Source organism: Cynoglossus semilaevis, chromosome 19 (genome assembly GCF_000523025.1).
Source record: "Cynoglossus semilaevis isolate Cse_v1.0 chromosome 19, Cse_v1.0, whole genome shotgun sequence".
NCBI lineage: Eukaryota > Metazoa > Chordata > Actinopteri > Pleuronectiformes > Cynoglossidae > Cynoglossus > Cynoglossus semilaevis.
The window spans coordinates 1-13,171 of NC_024325.1; the positions used below are offsets into that span (position 1 = coordinate 1).

A 13,171-nucleotide genomic window follows, 5' to 3' on the forward strand; every position below is an offset into this window, starting at 1 on the left:
CAAAAATCACCCAAAACATGCATTACACAAACTCAAACACTTGGCAGCATGTTTTAGGACATAGTCTTGCATTTTAAAGCATTTAGTCTTACTAATTTTTTGTGACATGTTCACATGTTCAGATATGATCTGTTTTTGGAGTTTTTTGCAGAAGTGATCCACTTAGCAGCATATTTTTGGTGATAACCTTGCATTTTGAGGCATTTCTGTTACTTTTTTTTTTTTTTTTTGCACATTTTAATTTTTCACTACTAATTTGGCCATGGGATGTTTATGTCAGCCTTCGAAAAACCACGACACTCACGTCAGCTAAAGTGTTTTGAATATCTTTCTAACGTCGTGGTTTCCAGCATCATCCAGCAGATGGAGACCTTTAACTGCTGCAGTTGTTAATTAATATATGTGCTCCCGGGGTTTCTAAGCGACTCTGCGGAGGGAATTAGCTTGAGTGTGCCCAAGATGAAGTTTTTTTTTAACATTTGATGGCCCTAGTCTATTTTGACTGTTATTAAGTATTCATCATGCGTGAATAGGGTGACCACCGCCAAACCAACAAAATGCGGGACAAGTAGCAGGTTTGAGTGGGACAATGAGGGGACAGCCGTGTGTGTGCGTGTGCATGTTCCTGTACTGCACGACTTGTGCCAACGTTTCCTCATATTCATATACTTATATTCTGGGACAAGATGAAAAGCATTGCAAGGACAAGCAGTGTGTACAGAAATGCGAAGTATAACGGGAGGGATTAAAAAAACCTACGCGATCTAAGATTTCAGATGCTTAAGTGTGTGATTTCTGCGAGTTTGATTGACACACTACTTAGCCTGTCAGCTACCGCCTACCATTGCTATGGAGTCTACTGATAGGCATGCCCATAGACAGCCAGGTACATAAAATTTGCTTTATAATATTTTTGAATAAGGTATGTCGAATGAAAAAGTGGAACAAAAGCTTCAATTTGCGTGACAAAGGCTAGAATTGCAGAGCAATACAACATAAAGCGGGACAGGTGGTCACTCTAAGCGTGAACCGTTCAGTAACTTGTATATACACACACTTTGAATTTAATAACCTTTACCCTTTAATGATATTCTTAGTGTTTCTTTCGCAATGTTTTTGTATTCTTGTTTTATTATAATATTTGTAGTGTTTTTTAAGACGTAACTTGTGGTATTTTTTTTCATTTAAAAACATTTATTAGTTAAACACCCTTTTTGATTTCTGTTGCGCTTCTCGACCGGTGAGTGTGACGTTATACGGCAAGCGGAGAGGACAATGCCGGCACAGCCACCAGAGAATGTAAAACAATACGGAGTAGTCGCCGCCGATAATGACAAGCGTGCTACAGCATTATGGCGCCATTAGGTTCTTATTGGCTCAACAAAAATGGCGTGTGACACTCTTTGAATGTTTTTATTTTTGGGCCGTTTATTGGGCTGTGCCTTCTTGTTTAATGTGTTAGAAAATGTGTTATATTGAGTGTGCTTTTGTACAAACATTTCTTTTGACGAATAAAATTAATATGTGTAGCTTTTTCGGTACACGTTCGCCATATTTGTCCTGTGCTCTGTTGTGGTTCTCGCCTTGAGAAAGTATTTGGTTATTACTAAGACCGTATTGACCGAAATAGCCTTTACGACATTATACGTTTAATTTTTATTTAAAATAATGTGCAACAAATAAGAGTTAAATTTCATAATAATGGCACATTATATTCTTCTCTAAAACAAACAGCAGATGCTTCACCATCGCACGGTGATATAAACTACTAAACCAGACTGCAGCAATCCCCATAGCAACAGAGGAGAGGGTGTGCATCACAAAAGACACAGATGAAACCAAGAATTCTTCGTTCTAGGGTTCATATTTCATATTCGTTTTTTGTTTTGTTGTTTTTTGTTTTTTAAATGGCAATTGATAGAATAAACCATACATTATTCTGTTCATATGTCACAGTTTGAATCAGAAATACCCAATTTGGCCCTAATTCTTAAAAAGCAGATATGGTATAACCCATCCCATAAGAAAATCTCTGTCAATGACTTCTATGTCTGGCAGGTACCACGGGGGGGGGGGGGGGGGGGGTCCTCATTCTTCCACCAAAGAGCCGGTGCTCGCTGTGGCAGAATTGCAGTGCACTGGACTGTACTGAGCAGCAGAGGATCCAGGCTGTTGTCTGTGAGGGGTGGGGTCCTTGCACATTGATACCACCAGACACAAGCTGACAGAGGGACAGAGAAGGAAAGAAAAGGGCAAGAAAAAAGGACGAAAATAGAGGGGGAAGATTGTACCAGAGGAGGATTATAAAACGGGTAAGGAAAACGGGGGAAGGCTGGAGGTAGAAGAAAAAAAGACAACGGGGAAAGGTCCAGAATGTCTTTAATAGACCTGTTCCCGTGTCATTTTTTAAAAATGCAATTGACTTGATTCCATTTCTGTTTTTTGGACGTTGTCTCATTCTGATAAATAACGTTTTCACGAATCTCTTGTCTGCCGCTTTGCTTGTGCTCATGTCACCATACATTTGACATTTTGTGGTTAATCTGGTTAATAGTAGGAGAGTCTGTGGGCCACGGTGACCAGATCTAATGCATGTTTATGAATTGTTTTTGTTACTACATAAATTTATCATCTGAGTACATTATGTGGAAAAAAAAATAAATGTTTTTTTTACTTTAAAAAATGCTTCTTAGACAGCAATCAAACAATTAATACTTATGCATATCATAAGAATAGATATCAAATTATATAAAAAAATGTTACAATTGGGTTTACTGTTGTCATCACTTACAGAGGATGATCAAATTTGAAGCTAATTTAGCTTTTGGTGAACCTAGCTGTCTGAATGGGAAATTGTATCAGGACTAGGTATAGATTGTTAGCTTTTAGAAATGCATTGTGTTTCATTGGTATAGAGTGATTTCCATATGGTTCAGATCCATAACAGTTACTGTGATTGTGGCAAGGATGAAAGGAGACACTCCAGTGAACACCACAATGAGCGTCGGTCAAGCTAGGAAACTGGTGGAGCAACTGAAGATCGAAGCTAGTTTCTGCAGGATAAAGGCAAGTAAAACAAGCTCATCATTCTATTTAAAAACAAAAGAGGCTGAATTGCAATTGTATTATTCGCTAATGTTCTTTGCAAATTACAAACCTCACTCTCTATCGAACCTTAAAACAATATTTTAAAACAATATATATAATAATTGAATGCCTGTTTTTAAAAGAATCAGGGACTAATGGTGGCTGCACTGGTCCAATACAAGTAAAAATAAACAAAATTGTCCAAAATAGAACGAAATCTTATAGTGAACGCACTTTTACACAAACATCACTCACACAGACAGGTAGAACATCACCAGTGACCTTCTCAACTGCACATAAAGTCAATATGTTCCTCTGGAGGCTTTTAGAACGCTGCTGCTTCGTGTCATGTTTCAAATGTCATTAAATGCAACCTTACATCAACACATTGTCCTTCGACATTGACAGTGGCAAAAAAAAAAAAGAAGTAAAGAAGACAGATCATTCTCTAAAGTACTTGTACTTTAAACCTTGGTATATGAGAGGCTCGTTTTGCCTTCCGTCTTTGACTGTAGAATAGTATCCGTGCTTCATTCGTGATTGCTTAACGCTTTAAGTTCGTTTATTCCACAATTGTTTGTTTTACGCCCTTGTTCGCTTTACGCGCGCTTATTTAAGTCATGTAAGCCATGCTTAGACATATGTATGTGGTATGAGACTTATAAACATCGATGTCTTTACATATTCATATCCCTGGTGGTCTAGTGGTTAGGATTCGGCGCTCTCACCGCCGCGGCCCGGGTTCGATTCCCGGTCAGGGAATGCACTTTTTCTGTAATTAGAATGCATTTATTTGTGCACTATGAATGTTTTAAACGGATAGAGGGGCAACTTTCCTTATGTTTATGGGCTTCTGCATATGTGCAATGACACCAGAGGTGAATTATATATTATATACTGCTGTTTTTCTATATACATATCTGTATTGTGGACTGGTGTGTGGCAGTAAACGCTGAATTAAGATACGGTACATGTTTGAAACATTTCCATTTTGAAATTTAGGCTATTTAAATTAAATAGTTATTGTCTACATGTTTGAAACATTTCCATTTTGAACTTTAGGCTATTATTAAATAGTTATTGTAATTTTTGGTCAGATGTTGAAAAGTTATTTTATAAAAAAAATGTGTATATACATATATGTAAAGACATTTTTAAAAAAATGTGGCTGCATGTGACGTGAACAAATAATTTGAAGTAGTGACTTGATTTTCTCCGCCTGCAGGTTTCAAAGGCAGCAGCCGACCTGATGGCATACTGTGACGCACACGCTTGCGACGACCCACTGATCACCCCTGTGCCCACCTCAGAGAACCCCTTTAGGGAGAAGAAGTTTTTCTGTGCTCTGCTTTGAGACAAATCAGGGATTGTTGTGGTCAAAAGTACTGTTGTACAGAATGTACATGTATGTACAGTGTGTACACGTACTTCTATTTCCAATCGAGACATCAATGTACCATAGTAATCTTGCATAAATGCTGCCGATGTACAGTTCATGTTCATCTTCAAGCTTTGAACTCTTTTGCTGAAATTATTGAGTAGGGGGATATAACACAGAAGTAAAAAAAAAAAAAAGAATCAGAGATACTGTTGTTTGTATCCATAACTACCCGACTAGAATTTTAATGGACCCACATTCTCCAACACTGACATGACAGGAAACCCCCAAAAACAAATTAGCATTAGCAAGTGTTGTTAACACCCTCGACAACCAAAAATTCAAGGTTTTCGAATATTTTACAGGGGAAAGTTAAAAACACTGTTCTTACATCCAGGAGTTACTTTTCTTTGAAATGTTAACTTACTCATTCACCCTAACCTCCTTTTTGGCAGATACAGTACTTGTTCCCAAGACTGTTCATGAATGTATTCTAATCCCATAACCAGTTCCTTACAAGTTACGAGATTTTACAGTCACTACAGAGTGAACGCGCAGATGTGTGTATGAATAGGTGCTACTGTGAAGATTAAACAACTCGGTCACATCTTGTTAGTCATTATTGAGATTTTCCAAGTCAATAGCTCACAAACATCAAATGAAAAGGCACATTCCGGTATTCATTGAAAACTGTTTCTGGTTAATTTAACCCATCAGATGGTAGGTTTACTTAAAATGCATATAAATGCAATTTAATGTTAAAAGCAGGTGTTGAAACAGTAGTTGAAAAATTAGTTCCCTTACATAATGCTAATGGCCAGCAATTACTAACGCGACAAAATCTACACATGCACTGTAGATTATTATAGTTCCCCTAACAGATAAACTAGACTATCTGCCCGAGTTAGGGCATCTCTACTTTTAAACATGTTTAAGTTTAAAGTAATCATGTTTTAGTTAAAATCTAAATTCTTATCATTGTAAAACTGGGGTTACATTTGTCAAAGACTAGATGATGTATGGATCAGAATTAAACACCAATCCAACAGTTTTGGGTTTGTTCCACTGGAATCTTTATTTATACACATTCACTTCATCTCCATCATTCATTTAAGGGAGTGAGGGGGTTCTTATTTTCAAAATGTCCTAATTTTTTTATTTTATGTTTCTTAAAAACATTAAAATTTGCATGCTCCAATGGCCCTTTTCCATTTACAAACATATATTGTTTATTTCTGCTTAAAACATTTTTGATGATCCAATTTATACTTTAGTGAATTACCATTATGTTTGTGACATATTGTATTAAAACAAAAAAGTCCTTCAAAATCCTTAAAAAACAGAATGATACGAAAAGGTTAAAAGAATTAGGAACAATTGTTACAGAATTAAGGAAACGGGGTCCAGAACAAAATTAATTTTGCTAAAAAACCTAACAAGTGATAAGAACCATGACTGTGTTTTAAAGTTTCAACAACAAAGGCAAAGTTTTCAGTTAGGTCACCTACTGGACTATGACGTATGAAGAACACGAAAGGACATATAGAGTGAAGGTTTTCAAAAGTACACTAGCAGCGTTCAGTAAAAGTGAAGCTGACTTCATACTTGTGTCCATACTTTAAAACCATATTTTATGGAAATACTGCTGCAGGTTTGATTTCAACTGTACACATTTGAATGCTAAAATTCTGAATGTCATTTTCCTAATGTTTTTTACTCAATTGTTTGGGGTGATGGTGAGACATGTCTGAAGTACCTAAGAAACGGAGCTCAAACCACATGCCTTCCAAAAGCTAGGCACAGCTCTCCACCACCGCAAAAGACAGTGCCTATTAGAAGCTGGTGCAGTAGAGAGATTTACCCTGGGGGGATGGAAACCTAGTGTGCATGAGCTTTTTTTGTTTTTTGTTTTAAAAACCATAAAATCAGCTGATTCAAACCTGCAGCCCTATTTTTATTAAATATGGAACAAAGATGTGTATCTGAAATGAATTAAGATAACTGAAGAGGTAATGTACAGTTTGGCCTTCAGCAGTGGACAAAAATCGAATGGTTTATAAGAAGGCATCACACCAGTCTTTCAGACAACCAAAGCAGTCACCTTGTTGTTTAGAATTTGCCCCACATGTGTCTTTCAACCAGTCCTGGAACAGCTCCTTGTCCTTCTTCAGCAACAGAAACTGTCCGAAGACAACATAGGCCTGCGGAATGAAGTGAGAGAAATTAACATTTTAGACAGCCTACACATATATAGATACATGTAGGTATTTTTTTCTGCATTGATGAGCAAATTGTCCCTTTTACCATTGTCCCATTAGGCAATTTGTTCCAGAGAGCCATACTATACAGCAAGGTTGCTGCGTCCCATTAGGCAATTTGTTCCAGAGAGCAAGGTTGCTGCGGGGTAAAGGAGCAAGGTGCTGTTCTAAAACTAAAACTAGTCAATACAATGGTCAAAAATTGTAGTGTTATTGTGCCTTTTGAATTAGTTACACTTGGGTGCAATGACCATGGTAAGAAGAGTGTCTAACAGTGCATGACCAAGAACCTATTATTAAATTGTTCGGAAAGTCTGTATCAAACAAGTAGCTCTTCGTACTACTAAGTGTCCTTGAAGTAGCTCAGTAGTACTTTCAAAAAGGTTGGAGACCCGCACTCATGGCCCACGCCTGTGGGCCATGGTATACCTGAAACAAACTCTACAGGTATTTGCAATGGCTTCTCCAGATTCTATATATTAATTATACATTTACATTTTTTCTGTGTGTTCAGTGGAAACATATTTGTTCCATGGGGCTCTTGATTTTATCACCAAGAAATCAAATAACCTTTATCACCAATCCACATTTGCCTTGTGTCATGTGGTACTCTCCTATAATGCTTTTTAAAAAATTGAAAAATCAATTTACCTTATCAAAACCCTTCTCCTCCAGTCTTTTGCCAAGGACTTCTCCAATTCCTGCAAGGGTCGTTACACTTTTCTCACCCATGGGTTCTGCCACAAAATCTTTGTGCTTCTGCGATGTGGACGACATGGCTGCTTTTATCTCTGTAAGAGGTAAAAACATGTACTGACCAACTTTTAACAGCAGAAGTACTTGAACAGTGAAACTGATAGTTTAGAGTGGGCGTGGTTTAGATTTACCGATAACATTAAAGTAACTCATTCTTTTGCTGCTACTATTGGTTTCTTTTAACTGTGGCATTAGTAAATTATTTTTATTTTACATTATATTTTATTTCTGGTTCTAACTAGGTTACCGTTTGTCCGGTTTCTCAACAACCGACCCCCCTATTGTTACCAAACTGTGTCTGTCTTGGTTACGCAATACTGCTGCGCGCCCAATTCATATCCCTGGTCACGCCGTAAACAAACTTCTAAAATGAATTAAAAGACATTCCCAGCGCTAGCCACTCTACCCGACGTGTTTCCTATTTTAAGAATACCATAGTTCTAGAATGTTCTACGCCACTACCAAGTAAGCTCGACAAACGCACGGGGCAGCGGCCGGCGTTTAGGCGCCTTCTAGTCGAATTCAGGTTAACGTGGTTTCCGCCTTTAAATAGCAGATATTATTAAATAACATTAAACATTGCAAACTTAAGCCCATCACGCTACCGTAACTTTTTTCGTACATACCTTTTAGTGTGTATCAATGCAGATAAAATGTCGCCGATATCTGAACAGCAGCAGTTAGTTTTCAGTTTCTACAAGCACCGGCGCGACCACAATGCACTGCGCCAGTACCGTGCGCTCTTACGTCACGGGTCAGCGTGAACAGGGGGATATTTGCGTGGAAGACTGTTGTCTTGTTTACGTTACACAGTGTTTTTAGATTTAAAACAGTTTCAAATTATTATTATATTTCATTAATAACGTTTACTGATTGATATGGTGCGACATATTTCATTAATAACGTTTACTGATTGCTATGGTGCGACATCACGATTAACGTAAAAAAATACTACCCTTTCCAAACAAATTTTGATTGGTTGTTTCACCTAATTATACAGTTTTACAAAATAATACATGTAATAAAAATAATTAAGATTAGTAAATGTTTTGGCCACAAAATGAACAAATTATGCAAGTTAACAATGTAAATTATGTCTACTTGAAACACACTTAAGTATAGGAGTTGGTTTGGAGTTAGGCTGAAACAGAGTTGTAATTATTAGAGGAAGTATGAACACAGAAGAATTGTAGAAAATAAACTTGACTACACAATGAGCAACACATGAAAAGGTAATATTGCTTAGGAGTCCACTTTTATTTGCAGGTCACAGTAATTAGAAGCTACTGTACATTTGAGTAGTTTACAATTCATGTCATTATTGTGCGCATCATTTACCTTACCTTTTTCTGACCCCAGTTCCCACATGAAATTTGCACTAAACTAAACAAAAAAGTAGCCTCAGGACAATTTAATGCTGTTTTTACAGTTACATAATTTTTAAGTTTGGTTAGTAAACCAAGCATTAGTTTATAACTGAGAGAGAATATTAGAAGCCAAGCTGCATGTCAACCCAGTGCCATCAGGCTCAACATTGATCTTTTTAACTACTCCATCTTCTACCAGCATTGCATATCTGAAACAAAGGTAATATACAAACTGATGATTAAGTGTGGTCCTCAAACTGAAGGCATCTGATTCTCTGATTGATTCACAAAAGTTGTCAATATAATTATGATTTAAAAATAAATTTGAAAATACAAAGATTAAACAATTGGGATGGCAAATTTGAAAATACAAAGATTAAACAATCTTTGTAGAAAAATAACAAGCACATTTTAAACTTTAGAGAGATTAAAAATATAAAATACATTGTTGTTTTTTAGTCTATATCAGGATATTAGAACTATCAGCTGAATAATCCTTACCTCTTGGAACGCTTGTTCCCAAGAACCTGTTCCAATTGATCATTGGAAATTAACAAGTCAACTGCCTAAGAAGACAAGAGAAGAACTGATTAATGAACAAGATACTTAAAAACTTTAAGCAGAAATGACTAGAAACTAGGAAACAAAAATATTGTTTCCTAGTTTCTAGCGAGTGTTTGCATTTCTACATATAATAATAAAAGAAAACCTCATGGCAAAACAATTACCTCACAAAAAATTTTCTTTGTTATGATCATGACTAATCATGATCATAACAAAGACGAATTAATGCAAATAAATTCATTCCAAAATATGATGAAAAATATTTTCTTGTATGTTGAAACAGCAAGACAAATACCAGTTGGTAGATGTATGTGTTTCACACCTGTTTTTAATTGTGACTAATCCTAACGATGGAATTATTTATATGGAAATATATCAAAACATATATGCGAAAGTATATCTCAAATTTCTTTTCAAACAGTTTGTGCATTTTAGTCATTATAAAGAACTGGAATTGTCCTCCATATTTCAAGAAAAGAAAGACTTTCCCACAGTGCGATCCGTGTTGTTCAATGATAATTAATAATAGTTGTGTTGAAATTAGTTTTAAAAAATACCAAGATTATGGGTAATTTAATCAGTCAGTTGAGGTTTTTTCAACACCTTTCTAAAACTACCAAATCAGCATGTAAGTAATGATATTGGTGCAGGGGTCAAAATTATGGAGCAAACAACAAACAGTAAACAATGATACATGTTATTTTACCTTTGTAAACATTCCAGTAGGATCAGCCAACATTCGAACCTACATGAAAAAGCCACATCAAATCTTACATCAGGACATGGCAGTTGGGTCTCTTTAAATAATGACTCATGATCATGTTTTTTTTGGGTTCTGTTTTTAATACACCTGACGTGGCGGCTGTGAAGAAAAACTGCTTACCAGTTAAAAACTATTTTTTTTACCTTGCCATCTGCTCCATGCTCCTTTCCCCAAGCTGCCATGACAAACACATCATTGACAGAAAGGCATGCCACTTCCTCAATGCCTTTCTTTTTCAAGTCCGCAGCTTGACTCACAAAACCTGGGAGGTGTGTCTGAAAGCATCAAAGAAAGGTTAACTGATGCAAAGACCATTGTATCTAAGACCGTAAAAGCTGGAGTAACTAGCATGAGCTCACCTTGGAGCATCCAGGGGTGAATGCTCCAGGTACAGCAAAGAGGATTCCTTTCTTTCCCTTGAATAGTTTATCCATTGCCACCCTATTGCCTGGCTGTCCCTCCTGGACTTCAACAGCAGGGAGACACTCACCGACCTGGTGGCGATTGAGAAGACAAAAGTAGGTTAGCTAACAAGACTGAGTTGCTAGTGCTGTTAAAAATAAATCATTTTGAGGCTCTACAAGAAAGTAGCTTTCTTTCAATAATTCCTCTGCTTCTTTTAGTAGACACAGTAGCAGTATCATTACTAGCAATGTAGCAGTAGCTCACTGGAGACTAAGAATAGAAAAGAATATATGTGATGCATCAAACTAAATTACTTATGTTTGTACAATAAACAAGTTATATTGGCATTAAGAAATAGATAATTAATTACACTCTTGTGCAAACAAAAGGTAGGGAGTTACATAGATAGTACTCTGGAGACAAGATGTTAATACGTGTCACTATTGTCACGTGAAGTCAAAATTGGCAGGAATAAAAAATAATAAAATTAATGATTTTATTGTAAGATTATAGATGTAGATTATTTTTCCGCGTCATGGTGAGGCAGTTGCTTCTTGACAAGTGCCTGGAAAAGTTATGTTAAATTTGTTAAATTTAAAGAATTTTGGAGCATATCAAATTCTTTATTTTTCAAGGTCAGTTTCAAACTTTACCTTTACGGTCCACATAGTTCAGGTATTAGCGACACAGTATTTGAAACACATTGGTAAACATCAACCTTTCACAAACATCTCCTAACAGTATGACCTGAACTTGCATGAAGCATTAGCTATTGAGAAAATGACACTTAGCCAGTGCAGCTAACATCAAATAGTTTTACCTGAATGGGCATTCTGGCCACAGCAGACGTATGTAGCAGCTTCACACACTTAGCTCCACGGTTGTTCTTTATGACGTTGGCTGTGAGGGACAGCATATTTCTGCTTACCAGACCTAGGGGGGCTACGTGGGGCGTTTGCGCTCGTTGTTTGTCCGTGCTACGCTCTCACACGCAACTGAAATTGGACCGCGTACTCAACTTTGTTGAAGTTTGTCCAACTGGCGTTGCCATATGTAGCTGTCCAAGACTGCCGTAAATCGAGCAGCGACAAAAATAAAACATTTAATGGATAATAAGGTTATCATTTCAAGTTACACAGACTTTACAGGGAAATGTCATTAAAACTGTTCTCTAAGGGAATATAATTATGATATAATCATTATTTGCAGGGATCTTTAAGCACTTCAGCAAAATTACGCGCATGCGCAAATAGGCTGAACTGCAATTCGGGAAGTATTGCTCAAATGAAGGTTGAAGAGGCAACTGGACGATGTGAAGAGTTCTGTTAGGAAACTTCACGTCCAGTTGCCTAACAGAACTCTTCTACCTTGACCATGACCTCAAATGAAGTTTGTCCAAGTGGAGTTGCCGTTTGTCGCTGGCAGAGATTCGCGCATGCGCAGATTTGACTATACTGCAAATCGGGAAGGTAATGCAGATTGGGCAGTGACTTTCGTAGAGACTCTGCCGACTCAATCATTTTAGTTGAGATACTGCCCGATGTGCGTTGCCAAAATGAAAACTTTCGAGTTTTATCAGTTTTTGAGAGATTACATCGCTAATGGTGTATTCCACTCTACGCTATCCAGCAGGGAGCGAAGTGAAATGCGCCGTGCCTCTTCCAACTTTGTAATTAAAGGTATGTTCATTCGGCTTTTATTTTTTTGCATAGACAGCCAGACAGATAGTACTTGGATGGTCCCAAGCTGGGAATTTTTCAAATTATTAATATTATTACAGCAGGAGTAGAAAATAGGGTACAATTAAATTAAATTAAATATTAAAATAAAATAAAAAGAAACATAACACAATAAAACACAAACAAAAAAGAAAGTATAGAGATTAATAAAACAAGTTTATATACACATAGTGGAACATGTATATACAAAAGAATAGGTGTACTGTGTGGCGTTGTACAACTGGAATACCCATGTAGGAAGGAGCTGTTGAGGTTGTCGGCTACTTTATTTGTTTGTAGATGGTCGGTTGTTTTACGTCGGGCCGAACAAGCAGTACATGCGCTAGGTAGTGTTGACCGAGGAAGAAAAGAGGTCTGCTCTCGTAGAGTGCCACAATAACCACGGAACTGGCAACCATCACGGTGTGAGAGGCACCAGGGACAGGGTTATCGCTGGCTACTTCTGGTCCACTCTCAAAGACGACGTGACTAAATGGGTTCGTTATAATTGTTTATTGGCTCGTACGAATAATGTCAATTTATTTAACTATTCATTGTGTGATTATGAAATAAAATTAGCAATAAATAATTATCTCTTGCCTCAGGTGAGACATTGTCAACAATGCCAGTTTAAGGACCCCAGGAGGAAGCAGGCGCCTGTCGTACGTCCTGTTAAGGTACAGTACTGAATATAATACTGAAGTTTTCATTGTTGAACCCAGGGAAATGTGGTTAAAGACGTTAATCGAATGATTTCCTCAGGTGAACACAGCTTGGGAGGTTGTGGGCTTGGACCTTATCGGTCCACTACCTGTAACAGCAAGAGGGAACCAATATGCGATGACCATGACTGACCTGTACACCAAGTGGGTTAC

General features: G+C 37.2%; 3 protein-coding genes and 1 non-coding gene across 4 annotated transcripts; 2 read left to right on the forward strand and 2 right to left on the reverse strand.

Annotated features, from left to right (window-relative positions):
* The first annotated feature begins 2,071 nt into the window (after positions 1-2,071).
* Positions 2,072-5,845, forward strand: gng3 (guanine nucleotide binding protein (G protein), gamma 3). Its single transcript, XM_008332174.3, has 3 exons — positions 2,072-2,312; positions 2,967-3,066; positions 4,313-5,845. The coding sequence occupies exons 2-3, from the start codon at positions 2,968-2,970 to the stop codon at positions 4,439-4,441; spliced, it is 228 nt and encodes a 75-aa protein (XP_008330396.1). The 5' UTR covers positions 2,072-2,312; position 2,967; the 3' UTR covers positions 4,442-5,845.
* Positions 3,778-3,849, forward strand: trnae-cuc (transfer RNA glutamic acid (anticodon CUC)). Its single transcript has one exon. It is a non-coding gene; the product is annotated as a tRNA-Glu (tRNA).
* banf1 (barrier to autointegration nuclear assembly factor 1) lies at positions 5,522-8,249 on the reverse strand. Its single transcript, XM_008332175.3, has 3 exons — positions 8,106-8,249; positions 7,375-7,514; positions 5,522-6,666 (listed from the first exon to the last, which is right to left on the reverse strand). Exons 2-3 carry the CDS (start codon positions 7,498-7,500, stop codon positions 6,520-6,522), a joined length of 273 nt encoding a protein of 90 aa, XP_008330397.1. The 5' UTR covers positions 7,501-7,514; positions 8,106-8,249; the 3' UTR covers positions 5,522-6,519.
* A 466-nt stretch (positions 8,250-8,715) lies between these two features.
* Positions 8,716-11,590, reverse strand: prdx5 (peroxiredoxin 5). Its single transcript, XM_008332173.3, has 6 exons — positions 11,399-11,590; positions 10,533-10,667; positions 10,317-10,448; positions 10,117-10,155; positions 9,348-9,412; positions 8,716-9,055 (listed from the first exon to the last, which is right to left on the reverse strand). Exons 1-6 carry the CDS (start codon positions 11,492-11,494, stop codon positions 8,950-8,952), a joined length of 573 nt encoding a protein of 190 aa, XP_008330395.1. The 5' UTR covers positions 11,495-11,590; the 3' UTR covers positions 8,716-8,949.
* Positions 11,591-13,171: the final 1,581 nt, after the last annotated feature.